General features: G+C 45.6%; 1 protein-coding gene across 2 annotated transcripts in view; it reads left to right on the top strand.

Moving 5' to 3' along the window:
• Positions 1-2,927: 2,927 nt before the first annotated feature.
• The window catches only part of ADTRP (androgen dependent TFPI regulating protein), a 33,391-nt gene continuing 23,375 nt past the window's right edge, over positions 2,928-12,943 (top strand). Inside the window, exons 1-3 of one of the 2 annotated variants that reach the window (XM_049824034.1) lie at positions 2,928-3,282; positions 10,752-10,886; positions 12,361-12,462. In XM_049824034.1, the coding sequence (XP_049679991.1) occupies positions 3,130-3,282; positions 10,752-10,886; positions 12,361-12,462 (390 nt within the window). In that variant the 5' untranslated portion in view covers positions 2,928-3,129. The remainder of the gene's footprint in view (positions 3,283-10,751; positions 10,887-12,360; positions 12,463-12,943) is intronic. The other variant, XM_049824035.1, reaches the window with a different exon arrangement.

Below are 12,943 nucleotides of genomic sequence, written 5' to 3'. Positions count from 1 at the left end.
TGCTCTCGCTTGTTCTGCCACCACTGGATGCTGCCCTGACAGAGAGGAAACTTTGCCAGTGCAAAAATATTGAAGAATACTTGAAAGGCGCCTAACTGGTCTCTAAACGAATTGCCAGCCCATGAGGAAGCAGGAATATTTGTTTCTACCAGCTGCCTCATTAGCAAGAGGCTGAGGTAGTAACTAAACACTGTATGGTAATGACGGACTTACGGGGGAGCGCGCGATAGCCTGGAAATACCATGCCCATCAGTGGAGACACACAGTGACATTACAAACAGACATGTCGGTCTAAGATATTACCGGTTTACACTGTTCGCTGTCATCTCTGTACCTGAACCATACTAATAATATGAGCGAGTCAAGCCCATTTCGGTGCAAAAAGTCAGGCAAGCTGGCGTAACTCACTCCTCTAGAAGAGGGCATGAGCGGAGGACATTTTGTGTATACAACGTGATTTACGGCTCCAGTTACTCGTTACTATTCTTCAGCTGACCCATGTTAATGGACTAAGTGGGAGCTCCCAGTTTGCTTCAGTACAAAGTCAGCTGCCGCTGCTCAAACCAGACGAGCCCCTGAAGCAGACTTGGGAGGGTTGGCAGAGTGCGTGAATGTGGCTCAGTGCCAGGGGAGAAGCAGATGTGAGCTGGGGTGTGATACCAAGCAGACGGAAAATGGTATTTCCCTAAACCATCCCACTAGATCTGTAGCAGCACATCTGCCCGTGCTTCCATGTGCTCCTTCTTTCTTCCTCCTCTCCACCCCCTGCAAAAACTTTGGGGCTGAATTTCCTGTTCCACTGAACCTTGAGTAGATGTTCATATCCATGGAGAGGTGTAAGATATGAGCTTTCCAGTGTATTTGCTCACTGCAGTGAAATAAGAAAGATTCCATGAACTGTGGGGTATTAGCCTTCAGATCCTATCTGCTTCTCATCCTTTCTTTGCCATTTTCCTACATCTGAACTTCATCCCTTATCTAAGCTGAAGGATAAGTATCTTGCTTCTTGTATATGGGAAAACAAAGCAGATGGTCTCAGTCTGTTGGACAGGTGTCCACATCAGAAAACTGTCACCGTACTTGACACCTTCCCAGCCATACTGGCCAAGATCCTCCAGAAAAGAAAAAACATACTTTGTCATTTTCCATACATTTACATTCATTTGCATGCATTCGGGCACCTACTGAGCAGAAGCACATGCCTTCGCATTTTTAAAGTTGCTCTACAGCAAAACCTCAGAAAGGCTGGTGTGAAGATAACTTGTTAAGTGCTGACTGCTTGGTGCCTTTGATACGCAAATCACTAATAAAAAGGGCCCTTCCATGGCATGGTCCTATTCTGTTCCTGCCTTTTGTCACAGGGATGAGTCTTAACAAGGAGGAGCAGAGGAAGAACAGCTCATGACAGCACTGCCTCTCCACAGAAAGTTTGTAAAGGCAACTGAAAACTATTTTTTTGCTGGATTTCCTAGGAAAAGACTGGTGACATTGTCAGAGTCCAAAAAACATATTCCCATCTCTTTTTTTTTTTTTTTTTCTTTTTCTGGCAAGGGGTTTTCTCCTGCAAACTCAAACAACCACAAAAGTATCTACATCTTTATTTTTCCTAAGTGAGGCAGAAATATTTCATTGGGATTGTGATGGCTGGAATGCCTGGGGAATCTGGATGCGGGTAATCTCAGTTAGGGGAGAAGTCAATGAAACACAGGAGGATATTGAAGTGCCTTAGTGCAAGGGCTGTTTCCCAACATGCATCCACATTGCTGCCTGAGTTCATAGGAAATCATCCCACATGGAGCCTTATGTCTGGTACCAGGGGGGAAAAAAAATGCAAGAGAAAAACCAAAACAAACCAAAACACAGCAGATTGCTCAATGCTGCCTGTAGGCCAGTTAGAGGGGAAAAAAAAAAAGAGATCCTTTAATGCAGTCTGCTTGGCCCAAGCCCAGCCCTGCCCCCGAGGACAGCCTCCGCAGGGGCGAGAAGAGCATCCCCCTCTCCCCGTCCTGCGTGGGCAAGGTCCAGGCATGGGCCGGGGCATGGTACCTGCTCCCCAGCAAGGCCCCCCTGAAACGCTCAGGTGGCAATTACTGCTGACAGCACTGCGATTACGGAGACTCTGGCCCAAATAGCAAATGCCGTGTGTTTTTTCCAGGGCTAATTAGGGAGGGAAAAATGAGCGTTTCCATGAGAACTTTTTTGATCACTTCATTTTAGGGTCGTTGCGTGAGCATCGGTTCTTTTCTTGACCCCAGCCCCGACGGTGCGATAATGTCGCGCCAGGGAAGAGGGGCTGTCTGAAAGTGGATGGCAGCACGTAAAGAAGCAGGTAGGCGAGACGCCCTGCTCAGTGCTTAGGGTTTGTCACCCAAGGCCTTTGCCCTGGGTCTCCATCCCTGCCAGAGCTTCAAAGCGACTCAGGGTTTGGCCGACCTGCCGTGCACGGTGGTGACGGATCCCAGCTGCGTGGAGCGGCATAAAGGCGGCGGAGCCTTTTCCCACAAAAAAATGTCAACGCTCGCACTGATTTTCAACCCCAAGGACCTTTGCCTACGAATCCTCTCAGCTTCCTTGCCACCTCCATAGCCTATCAACAAATCAACTCTTTTTTTCCTTTCACAGACCGTTATGTTTCCCACTTCTTCCTTTGGCACAAGGGAAAAACAGTCACGGAGGCTTCCCAGGCTGAGCTGGAGAAATGGCTGCACCCACCGCTATGAGTGAGGAAAATGCCACTTGTTTTCACTTGCTACCCGAAGCGTGACAGCCCGTTACACAAAATCAGCAGCAAAGCTCCCCCCACTTTTGCAAAAAAAAAAAACCCCAAAACTTATGTAACTCTGCAACTAATCCGCTAATCTTGAGCAAAGCATTTAAATCTGGGGAATAAGCCTATTCTTCTCGGCCCCCTCCCCCCCCAGCCTATCTGTACAGTGAAAAGGGTAACAAATAGAAGCAAAGTTCGCAGCCTTGTGATTATTTCTTTTGACGAGAGCAAAGCGGCAACGACGTGTCCCGAGTCTGCTCCGAAGTACACCCTCCTGCCCTGCCATTTCCCATGCACAGCGACCGAGGACCTTAAGAGAAAAGCTGCTTTTGTCCCGATTATCACTTGCTCTTAGCTAAAGCATGGAAATCTCTACTCTCGCAACGTACCATTGCCTTGCTTTTGTCTGGTATTTTTTTGTTGCCTATTCAATCACACACGTAAGAACAGAAGAGCGGCCATCTGAAGTGTTTCTTTACGGTGGGCAGTGGAAATATTTGACAGTCCTCAATCTGGTAAGCAAATCATGTTGTACAGTGATACCAATTTGTCTATTTGTTTGTCTGCCATCTGTGCCTCAAGACATATGCAGCTGGTATATTTGCTGCTGTTAAACTGCTTCCTTTAACGGTTTATACCCCAAAGGAAACTAAGTAGGGATCCATGCTTGTGCTGTGAAACGTATTCACAGGTTTTATGCAGAAAGAATATTGGCTGGTCGGCTGCTTGGCTTTCAGAAAGTCCTCTGAAGCTAGCTGCCTCCTTGTAAAAGAGACAAGCTATCAGTGAGGAGAAGGACAGAAAGGTAGCATACGTCCAGCCAGGACATGTGCAAGTCTGATGCATGTTACCTAACCCTTAATTCAGTACACATTATAATGCTGCTTGAAGGTTTACTTCAGTTTTTTAATAGGCTTTTCTGTCCTGTAAATTACAGAAAAAGGTAAAGCAAAGCATAGCACGGTGCTAATTTAGCCATTCAGCGTACTTGCTTAGTTTGACAATCAGCTGAGAGCACGAGGGAAAGAAATTCCAGCCTGCAGAGAGAGGTGATTGTGGCATTAGTGCCTGTGTTTTAACAGCGCTCTCAGCTGCTTGCTGCATTTCCTAACAGTACACAGAAAAACATAGACCGTGATGTGTTCTGCTTCGCCTAATATGCTAACATTTCACAAGGCAGAAATCAAAATGAAAGCACGTGAGATACCCTGGGGGAGAAGGTTTGTTCGCAGCCCAAGCGGTTCCTCACTGACTGGTGGCAGCGGGGTGGAAAGACCAGGTGTGTGGAGAGGGTTCCTACAAGGGACAAAGTTCAGGGGCACTTGCTAATCCGAAGGATGACCGCCGGGACCTCCGTAGCCTTTCGTCCGTTCTGTGTGACCATCAAGAGTTAAATATCAGTGGGAGGTCTGGCCCGGGGTGTGTTCGTCTCTACTTTGACTCTTTAGAAGGAGACACCCCATGGTGGAGTTCCATGGAAATTTAAAGGCTCCCCAGTTCCAAGTGGGGCCTTTGGAGACCCCCAAGAGGCTGGGAAATTTAGGTCCCTTCCAACCTCAACCATTTGGTGACTCTGTGAAATATTTGCAACTAGGAGGCAGTGAATGGCACGTGAGGTGGCTACAACAGCCTGGGCTTCAGGGAGCCACGGTGCCCTTCTGAGTGGCCAAGCTGGCTGTGGAAGGATGAGGGCACATGGATCGCTGCAGTCAGGATGGCACATGTATGGTTTGTTGCTATGTTGTCTTTGTATCAGTACATCTAGGCTTTTTGTGATGGTTTAAAAATTAATTTTTCTGAAATGCCAGCGATCAAATGGTCAGGATTCACAACCTTACGGATATTCAGTTTGTCCTGCTGGGGCATATGTCAGTAGACTAAAACACCACCAGCCAAGTCCAAGGCAAGAGAGTGTGTGCCCAGCGCCTCTCCTTTGTTTTTTGGGGAAGCTGGCCCCATTAAAGTATCAGTCATACTTTCAGGCAAAGCAGCATCTCCACCCCCATCCCCTGGCACCGTTATAATGAGATCTATCACGCAGTATATGACACAACTCTAAAGCATGACATCAAGAGGAGAAAGCAAGTAACCCATCTCCCAGTATTTTGGCATGCAGAAATACTCATTGAAATTATCATTCATCTTCCCTTAGTGACCAGCAGTGGATGATCAGGGAAAGGCTGCACAAGACAAGAGCATGTGTAAGTGTAAAATGAACTTTTTGTGACTCTACCCTCACGCTGGCATACCGATGTGCCCAGTCAGGAGAGAAATCCAGAGGTAGCTAATACCCATTCAAAGCCTTCCCTTCATCTATCTAAAGGAAAAACATACCTGTTCATACTTTTGGTACCTTCCCTATCCTGTGGCAATGAGTGCCACGAGGCAAGTGTGCCTTGTGTGAAAGAGCAGTTCATTTTGTTGATGTAAACCGGCTTCCTGACAACTGAATTCGGTGCCTCTTTAGTTCTGTGTTATAATTTAATTGTCCGCCCCTGTTCACTTTTTCTTTGCCACTCACTAGAGACCTCCACCAGATTTTCCCCTCAGTTATTCTTTTCTTCAAGCTGGAAGTCTGAGCCTTTTTCATCTCTCTTCACAAAGGGCTGCTGCTTTCATTAAAGCATCCTTGTCACCCTTTGCAGTAGTTTTTCTAGTTTCAGAAAGGGGTGAGCAGGGCAGGCTGCAGTGGTTGAGCTATGAGCACAGCATGGATTTATACAGTGGCCTAAAGGTGTTTCCTCTTCTGTTGTTTATTTCTTAACAATTCTTAACTCTCTATTTGTCTTTTTTGATTACTGGTGAGCAAGCAGCTGGCAATTTGAGAGCGCTATCCACAGTGATTTCTTTCCTGGATGGCGATAGTTAATTTAGAACCCACTGTTGAAAAATATATAATTGAAGTTGCTTTTTTTTCTGAAATGCATTATATTGCATTTACCAACACTGATTTTCACCTGCTATTTGATCTCTCAGGCACTCAGCATCCTGATATTCTCTGGCAATTTTGCAGTCAGGCTTCGTTTTGACAGAGAGGGAAAAAAAAAAAAAAAAAAGATTTACAAAGCTTTACCACCTTGGTGTTTGCTCCCTTCCCCAGCTCATTTACGGATCTGCTGAACAGCTCAGGTCTCATTAAATCTCCGTGAACAGGAGCCCTTGCTCCACTTCTCCAGTCCTTTGTCTCCCATATTTTAACCACTTATTAATCCAATCCCGACGCTAAAACAGTGCTGTCAGCCAACAGGGACATGGTTTGGGCTGAAGATGTTGCCTAGGTCTCACACAGAAAATGTGGCAATGGGGCAGCATGTGCAAAATCACTCCTTCATGGCCAGTAGTCCTTCTTCTACAGAGACGTTGGTTTTTTTCAAGAAAGGATTGCCAAAAAGGGAGAGGGGCACGGGGAGAGAAATGCCCTCCTCCCCCCTTCTCCCGCTGATTTGGACAGCGTTTGTTGGTATCTCCAGGTGGCAAAATTTTCCTGAGCCGCTGGATAAGAGAGGAAGAGGGTGAGAAGACAACATGGTCCAGGGGACCGTGGAGCTCCCTGTGGGGCTCCCCAGGCCCTAGAAGAGTCGTCCCATGGTTTGGCATTAAACCACTCCCTGCTGAGGGACATCAAGGAACGAGAGGCGGCTGTCGGCCACAGACGTCCATCAGGTGCACACCCGACGCGTTACGTTTCTGTGCCTTTGGACGTAGTCCCAGGAGACACCTCGGGATGCCGGGAGGTACGGTCCTGGGGAAGAAGATCAGGCCAAAGCTTCTCGCTGGGCTGTGCTGGTTCGGTGGAGCCGCCGTGCTGGGCAGGGCTGGTCCGTACCTGGGAGGCTTCCCCAGAGCCAGGCACGCAGAGCGCTTGCCCAGCTCTTCTGCCTGTCTCCTGCCAGACTGTGATTGCCTGGCTTCTGGCACCAGCTGACTGAATCACTTGGAAATTTTCCCCAAAAAATTCCTCTTGGCTCTTTGGAATTGCATTTGAAAACTTCCTTCTGTGGAAAGCTGCTGTGGCCGGCTTGCTCTCATCCAAAATGGAAATACTGGGAAATGTGACATTTTCCGGGGATGGAAATGCAGCTTGACTCCTAGCTCTGCTGGAGGGATGCTGGAAGAATTTTTTTCTAGATATGACCCTCTTTTATCACCTCATTCAATTCCTCGCTAGTCATGCAGCTCTCCCAAGAGAGCTACAGCTCTGACGTTACTTCAGATTCATTTATCTAGTTAATGATCATAGCAATCAAGATTCAGAAAGGAAATATTTTTGTAGGGGAAAAAAAAAGAGATAAGTGGGTTTTGTACCAGAGGAGTTCATTGACCGATTATTGAACAAGCAGAAATGACAGATAAAAACAGTTTTGTATCCATTTGTCCATGACACAAAACAGTACAAGCTGAATCATTCATTGCCTGAAATATCCAAGCTCGTAAAAATCTGCTCACTGCTGTAAATCTATTAGTAAATCATTGCATAATGAGCACACTGCACCTTTAAAAACTATTAATTGCATTCCTGCCCTATTTTATTCCTTATGCCTTTGTCTCTCATAATTGAAATACTTTTCAATTCTCTTGAAAGCTGTTTTTTATTTATTTCAAAATAGACCCAGTATTTAGTATACATATTTTCAGGTCTCTATCATGTGAATGGATATGTGTCTACACTAGAAGTTGACTGTTATGTCTAATAGCCTATTTGAAATATTGGATTTATGCCCCCCTTAAGGGCAGAGCTTGGAGCCCGATTTATTTGTACTAGTTGGAGATTTCAATATACACATATGGCTAGATCTTATACACGAAAGTAAATCATGTCAGGTTAGTTAAACAGAAACACCCCTTTGATCACTGCAGCAGATAAAAATTAATGTTTGTCTTTGTCACTATGACTCTCAGCTTGGAAAATCGATCTGGCCAAATTTAGCATTTCTACAGCACCTAGTGCCATGGAGCTTTGTGGGTCTAGAGAGGAAAGCGGCATCTCTCCAACAGGGATAATCATATCCATATTCTCTTCTTTGGGTTAATTGTTAGCTTTCTGAATGCTTCCAGTCTTCCTTCTGTTTGTGTGGGAATACTTTAGGGGATCCTCTTTATTTACAGCCAGCAGATTTATATTCCATGAGTGGCTGCAATGGATTTGTGAGCGCCAGCACTGCTGTTTGGGAAACTCACAGGACATCTGGAATAATTTGATGTTTTCATGGATTTTTTTTTTTTTTTTAATGTCAACATTTTCCCATAGTGAAGGCTGTGAGATTTGGATGCACCTTTCTTACAGGAATAAAGCCTGGAAGAGCACGGGTTTGGAGCTCTGACTCCAGTCTACCGGTAGCACACCCTGCCAGACTGAGCATTACTAGGGATGGTTCTAGCTAGGTTCAGTTTTCTGGCTTGAAAATTACTTGTATATTCTTCCAGTGCTCCTGGAAATACCGGGTGATCACAAACTGACTGAAATGCCTTTGAACCCACAGTGACGGACAAGGGTAGAGCTATGAGCAGGGCAAAAACAAGCTCCTGAGACTGATTGAGTTCAAACTTCTTCAGGAGTTGTTCTTCTCCATATTCAGCCAGAGAAATGGGTCAGGTTACACACTCAGATAAGCATTTTCCATACAGAAGATAACATTGTCCTCCCCTGCATATGACAGAATATTTACCAGGCTGAGAATGTGGCTGTTTTAGGACTGTTTCTTTTCAGAAATGTTTATTTTAGTTAATTTTGAAAGTGGGGGGGAGAAGTAGCCAATCCCTGTCCCATGATTAATGTAAGGCTGACCATGAACAAGATAATAATAGCCCCATCCTCTGGGAACCAGGCCTCTCCCTAATTGCTTTATTGGCAATTAGTCACCATGTGTCACCAGACTGTCACCATCCTCATGTTCATTTTTCATGCTTTTTACAGAAAGTTAGTGTTGGCTCTACAGGGTGTAACAAGAGCTTCTGTTTATTACCAGGTTTTTCTTAGTTCTTCAAGGACTTGGTTTTGGTGTCCTGGTGAGGCCGGGGACTGGGGCAGACGTTTGGGTTGAACGTGTGCTTGGGTCGAAGTACGCTGCGCCCCAGTACGGATTTTTCTGAACTAGACCGGTGACTCGGAGGGCTGAATCCCTACTGACTGAAATTGCGCCTGCAGTTACAGAGGCTAATTGTGATAATGGGGAGAGAGAGAGAGAGAAAACCACATTTGAAAGAGCTGGTTTGGGTGCCTCAGAATTGAACTAAACCAGATGTGGGTTCTGACGAAGCTGCTTGGGTTGTTTTTATGTCAAAAGGTGGCTGTTCACCCCATGCTCTTGAGAGGAAACTCGGGGCTTTGCAGCTGGACCGGGTGGTGCAGGACCTCCGATACCTCGTCCTGGGTGTCCCTGGGCCAGGCACCCAGCCCGTGCCAGCACCCCCCACCTCCACCGCGGTGGGTCTGCGCGGGGAGGGGGGACACCCCACCAGTGGCACCCGGCTGCAGTCTGCGGCGGCTACCATCTGGACTGCAGAAAGGAGAGGGAAGGAGGGATGTATCTTTTCCCTTTGCTGGGAAGCCACAGAATGGATGGGGATGCTTGCGGATAACTGCAAGGATACTTCGGCCACGCAAACTACGCTCGTTTTGCTCCCCAGGACGAGCCAGTCTCTGCAAACTAAAGCTTGCAGAAACCTGTGTTTGACAACGGGCATGGTGAAATCATAGTCCCCTCTTTCCCTCAGATATTTTGATGATAAAGGAATTTCTGATGGAAAAGCATTGCACTAATTCTGTCCCCTCCCAAGCACCACCCTTCTCGGCTCCTTCAGAAACCGATGAAGTAACTGGCCACAACTTCAGACACTTTGTTCTAAATAAATATCCAGTTCGGAGTAAGATCATGGCAAAAGAGATCTCATCCTGAAAGCTGTAACGCAGCCTCTTTCCATTTAAGCATCGCTAGCTGGTCCAGCGTTTGCAGTACGCTGCATTTCCCGTATTGCATCACTCTGGGACAACCTAGCCTTAAAAAGAAGAGGCCGCACCGTGAGTTAACAGAACTGAACTAGACTCAGTGCTGAATGCAAGGTAACGGGAGAAATATTTTTCTGCAAGGCTTTGCCTTTGTGCATCTGACAAATCTCGTTTAACAAGATCCCTTGTGCAGTGTTAGGAGAGAAAATGAAGTAATCAGAAAAGCAATCTTGGTTTAAACCACAATATTGTGGCAATTTCATACACAGTTTGCAGAATTCTGTTTTGTCACTGTGCACTTACCTAGTTCTTTACCAAATCCTCCCAGCGCCCTCCCCAGACAACCCCATCCTCATTACTTGTAAACGATTTAAGGAAAGAAAAAAAAACCAACCCAAAACAACACACACAAAGAGCTCCAAAATTCGATGGTTATAAATAGTTTAACTTACTTTTAGTTACTGAAGTCTGGATTTCTGCTTCTAAGCACTTGAAATCCTTTCCTGAATCCCTCTGAGTTCAGCAAAAGAGGTTCTGGTTTTGACAATTTCCACACCTAATTCTCACATTAGAGCATTTTGAGCTACTGGACACTGAGATCAACTGCACTGTGAGTCCCTGGAAAGAAGGCCCTGTGTTGGCTAAATGGTGGGAGAAGCTATCTAGCAATTGCTTTACAGGAAACGTTTCCTGGCATATTTTGTTCTCTCCTGTTCCTACACAGATAAATTGAACATAACAATTAACATAGGAAGTGTGAAGGAGCTGGCTTTCAACATGTCCTGCCACCTCTCCCATCTGAATCACATCACACATCTCTGTTTAGTCTATTAAATGAGATACTGTTAAAGTTACCTCCCGAACAACTTTATTTAATCAGTTTCCGTTAGTAAAAAAGATTTAGCCAACAGCTATTTCCCTCACGCAGGCTTGCATCTCAGGAACAAAACAGCTCCCTGAAGAGCAAGAACAGAGTTCATTGAGGAACGTGCTAATGAAAGCTGGATGAGTTTCCCTCATTAGGTGTAATTACTTTAGGTTTTGCAGGCTGTCTTCTATGGGGTGTCCTTCCTGGCTGATGTGTTGAGACTAATTAAGAAACTGCGATGTGCTAAGTGCATAATTTCCAGCAGAGACCTTCTTTTCAGTGTCCTGGCTTTCCCAGTGTCCACAGTAAGTAACCTCTGTATGTAAAAATAATGTTTGCATAAATGATTAGAGGTGTATAGCAGCATAACATACACATGTATAAAATAGATAAGAACTGTAGGCTCTCTTTTACCATTTGAAAAGGGATTTGGAGCGTTTAGAAGAAGAAACAGTGCTGAGCTTGTCATGGTTGAATGCAAAGCCTCTTGCACAAACTTTAGGGTTGCTGTCCCCGAGTGAATACAGGTTGACCCCAAAGGGTGAATGACGTGTAACCTCTTCGTTAACCTCATAGTCCAAATAGCTGTGGGTTTATCAATTCAGGGCATTTCTCTAAAGGGCAGCACAGGCCAGGAGGACACGAGAGGGTACCTAAGAGGCAGCAGAATCTCCCATCTCCTTCTCCGACTCCAGTGTGGCTTTAAATAAGTGCTGGAGAGAAACAGATTCACAGGAAAATAATTGTAGTCACAGCCTCTGTCAGATTCACCACGGATCACCTACTCCCTCACAGACGATGCTGTTTATTGAAAGGCTGTTTATCCAGTCGGTCCTGTGGGTTGGACAGGAACCGGTGGGTTGTATGTGTAGGTACTGCTCTGCGTGAGTGAAGCCTGCAGCCACCTCTGAATCTCAAAGGGCTGAGAAGTGCTGCTTAAATCCGGTCCACAACGAGCTCAGCCAGCTAGCTCACTAAAAAAGCCCTGCCAGGGATGGAGACAGAGAGACTGGCTAATTTATCTTCCCTGCACAGCAGTATTCACGATGCTGCTGTCATATTCCCCCCAGGGATCCTCACCATGCCCGCAGGACAGAGGCACAGGGTAGTCTTATTCTTCCAGCATCTCACGTCCCTGATTTCCAACCCCAAGCACAAAGTGTGCTCAAATACAAAGCCAGACCAAAAAAGTGCAAATCAGCTTCCAGGTATCAGTAACTGATACCAGGGTTCATCTCCTGCAGTTAAGTTCTCCCACTGTAAATCCTTCTCTGTTGGGAAAAAGATGGGTGCCCACAGTGTGGCTTGCACCTGCAGTTTAGGAATTAGCCTTATGAATTGCGAAGATAAGGGTAAGTTTTATGTGAGCTGTCTTACCAAGATCTGTTTTTACTTTGTTACTGAGCAGAACAAATGCTGTGGCTTGACAGTCAGTCCCTCGAGGAGAACTTCTGGACCATCAAAAGATCCCATCTGCGAAGGAGGCGGCGGGGGGGGGGGGGGGGGGGGGAGTTTAAAGCTAGTATTCCACAGAAAATGTCAGTGTTGGTAGTTTATAAAGGAGGTTTTTCTCGCAGTATCAACACAGAGCACTGCGCTTCAGAGTAAATTCCTTTCTTTATGTTGTAACATGTGAGATATGCGAGTTTATCTGGCACTATCACCACATTTCATGTAGGAGATGTTTTGCCTTCTTAGAAATGAAAGCACTAGCCAAATCCCATCAGTTATGTTTATCTTTCATTTTGTAATTTCTTTCATTTTGTTTTTTGGTTCCAGTTTGTGTCTATATCCTTTTGGACACTGTATACCTACAATCGAGAGCTGGTTTACCCCAAAAGCCTTGATGGAATCATCCCACTCTGGTTAAATCACGCTATGGTGAGTAAGAAACACCCCTGCCTCTCACAGAGAAGAGAGACTTTGCAATGCATGTCCCACCGTTGCATTGTGTCGCTTTCCAGAAGAGTTTCACGGCTTCTTCTTTCTCACCCCCTCCTTCCTACTTATCTGAATCTGATGTTGAGCTGTACGCAGCAAACAGATGCATGTGCTTGAAGTCACCTCAAGAAGCCTTTTAGCACACAAGCAATGTCAGTGAATCGGTGCTTGTCAAACCTCTGAAGTCAATGAAGTGATGTGTAGTCATAAGGAAAAAAAAAAATCTCTTCTCGCTTATTGTAGCTCAAAAAGAAATTGTTTCTGCAAACAGAAGCCTATGAAATACAAAATGGCTGGGAGAATAACAAAGCAGTTCTTAATTTTTAAAAAAGGTAAAAGAACCAAAGAACATCTGATGGCTCTACAGCTAACAAGCTAATGTGTGCACAGCTTTGAATAGCTGAATTGCAATGATTGTTTA

The sequence above is a fragment of the Accipiter gentilis genome, chromosome 20, assembly GCF_929443795.1.
Source record: "Accipiter gentilis chromosome 20, bAccGen1.1, whole genome shotgun sequence".
Classification (NCBI taxonomy): Eukaryota; Metazoa; Chordata; class Aves; order Accipitriformes; family Accipitridae; genus Astur; species Astur gentilis.
Note: the sequence above shows the minus strand (reverse complement) of the source record. Positions and strands in the feature narration are given on the sequence as shown.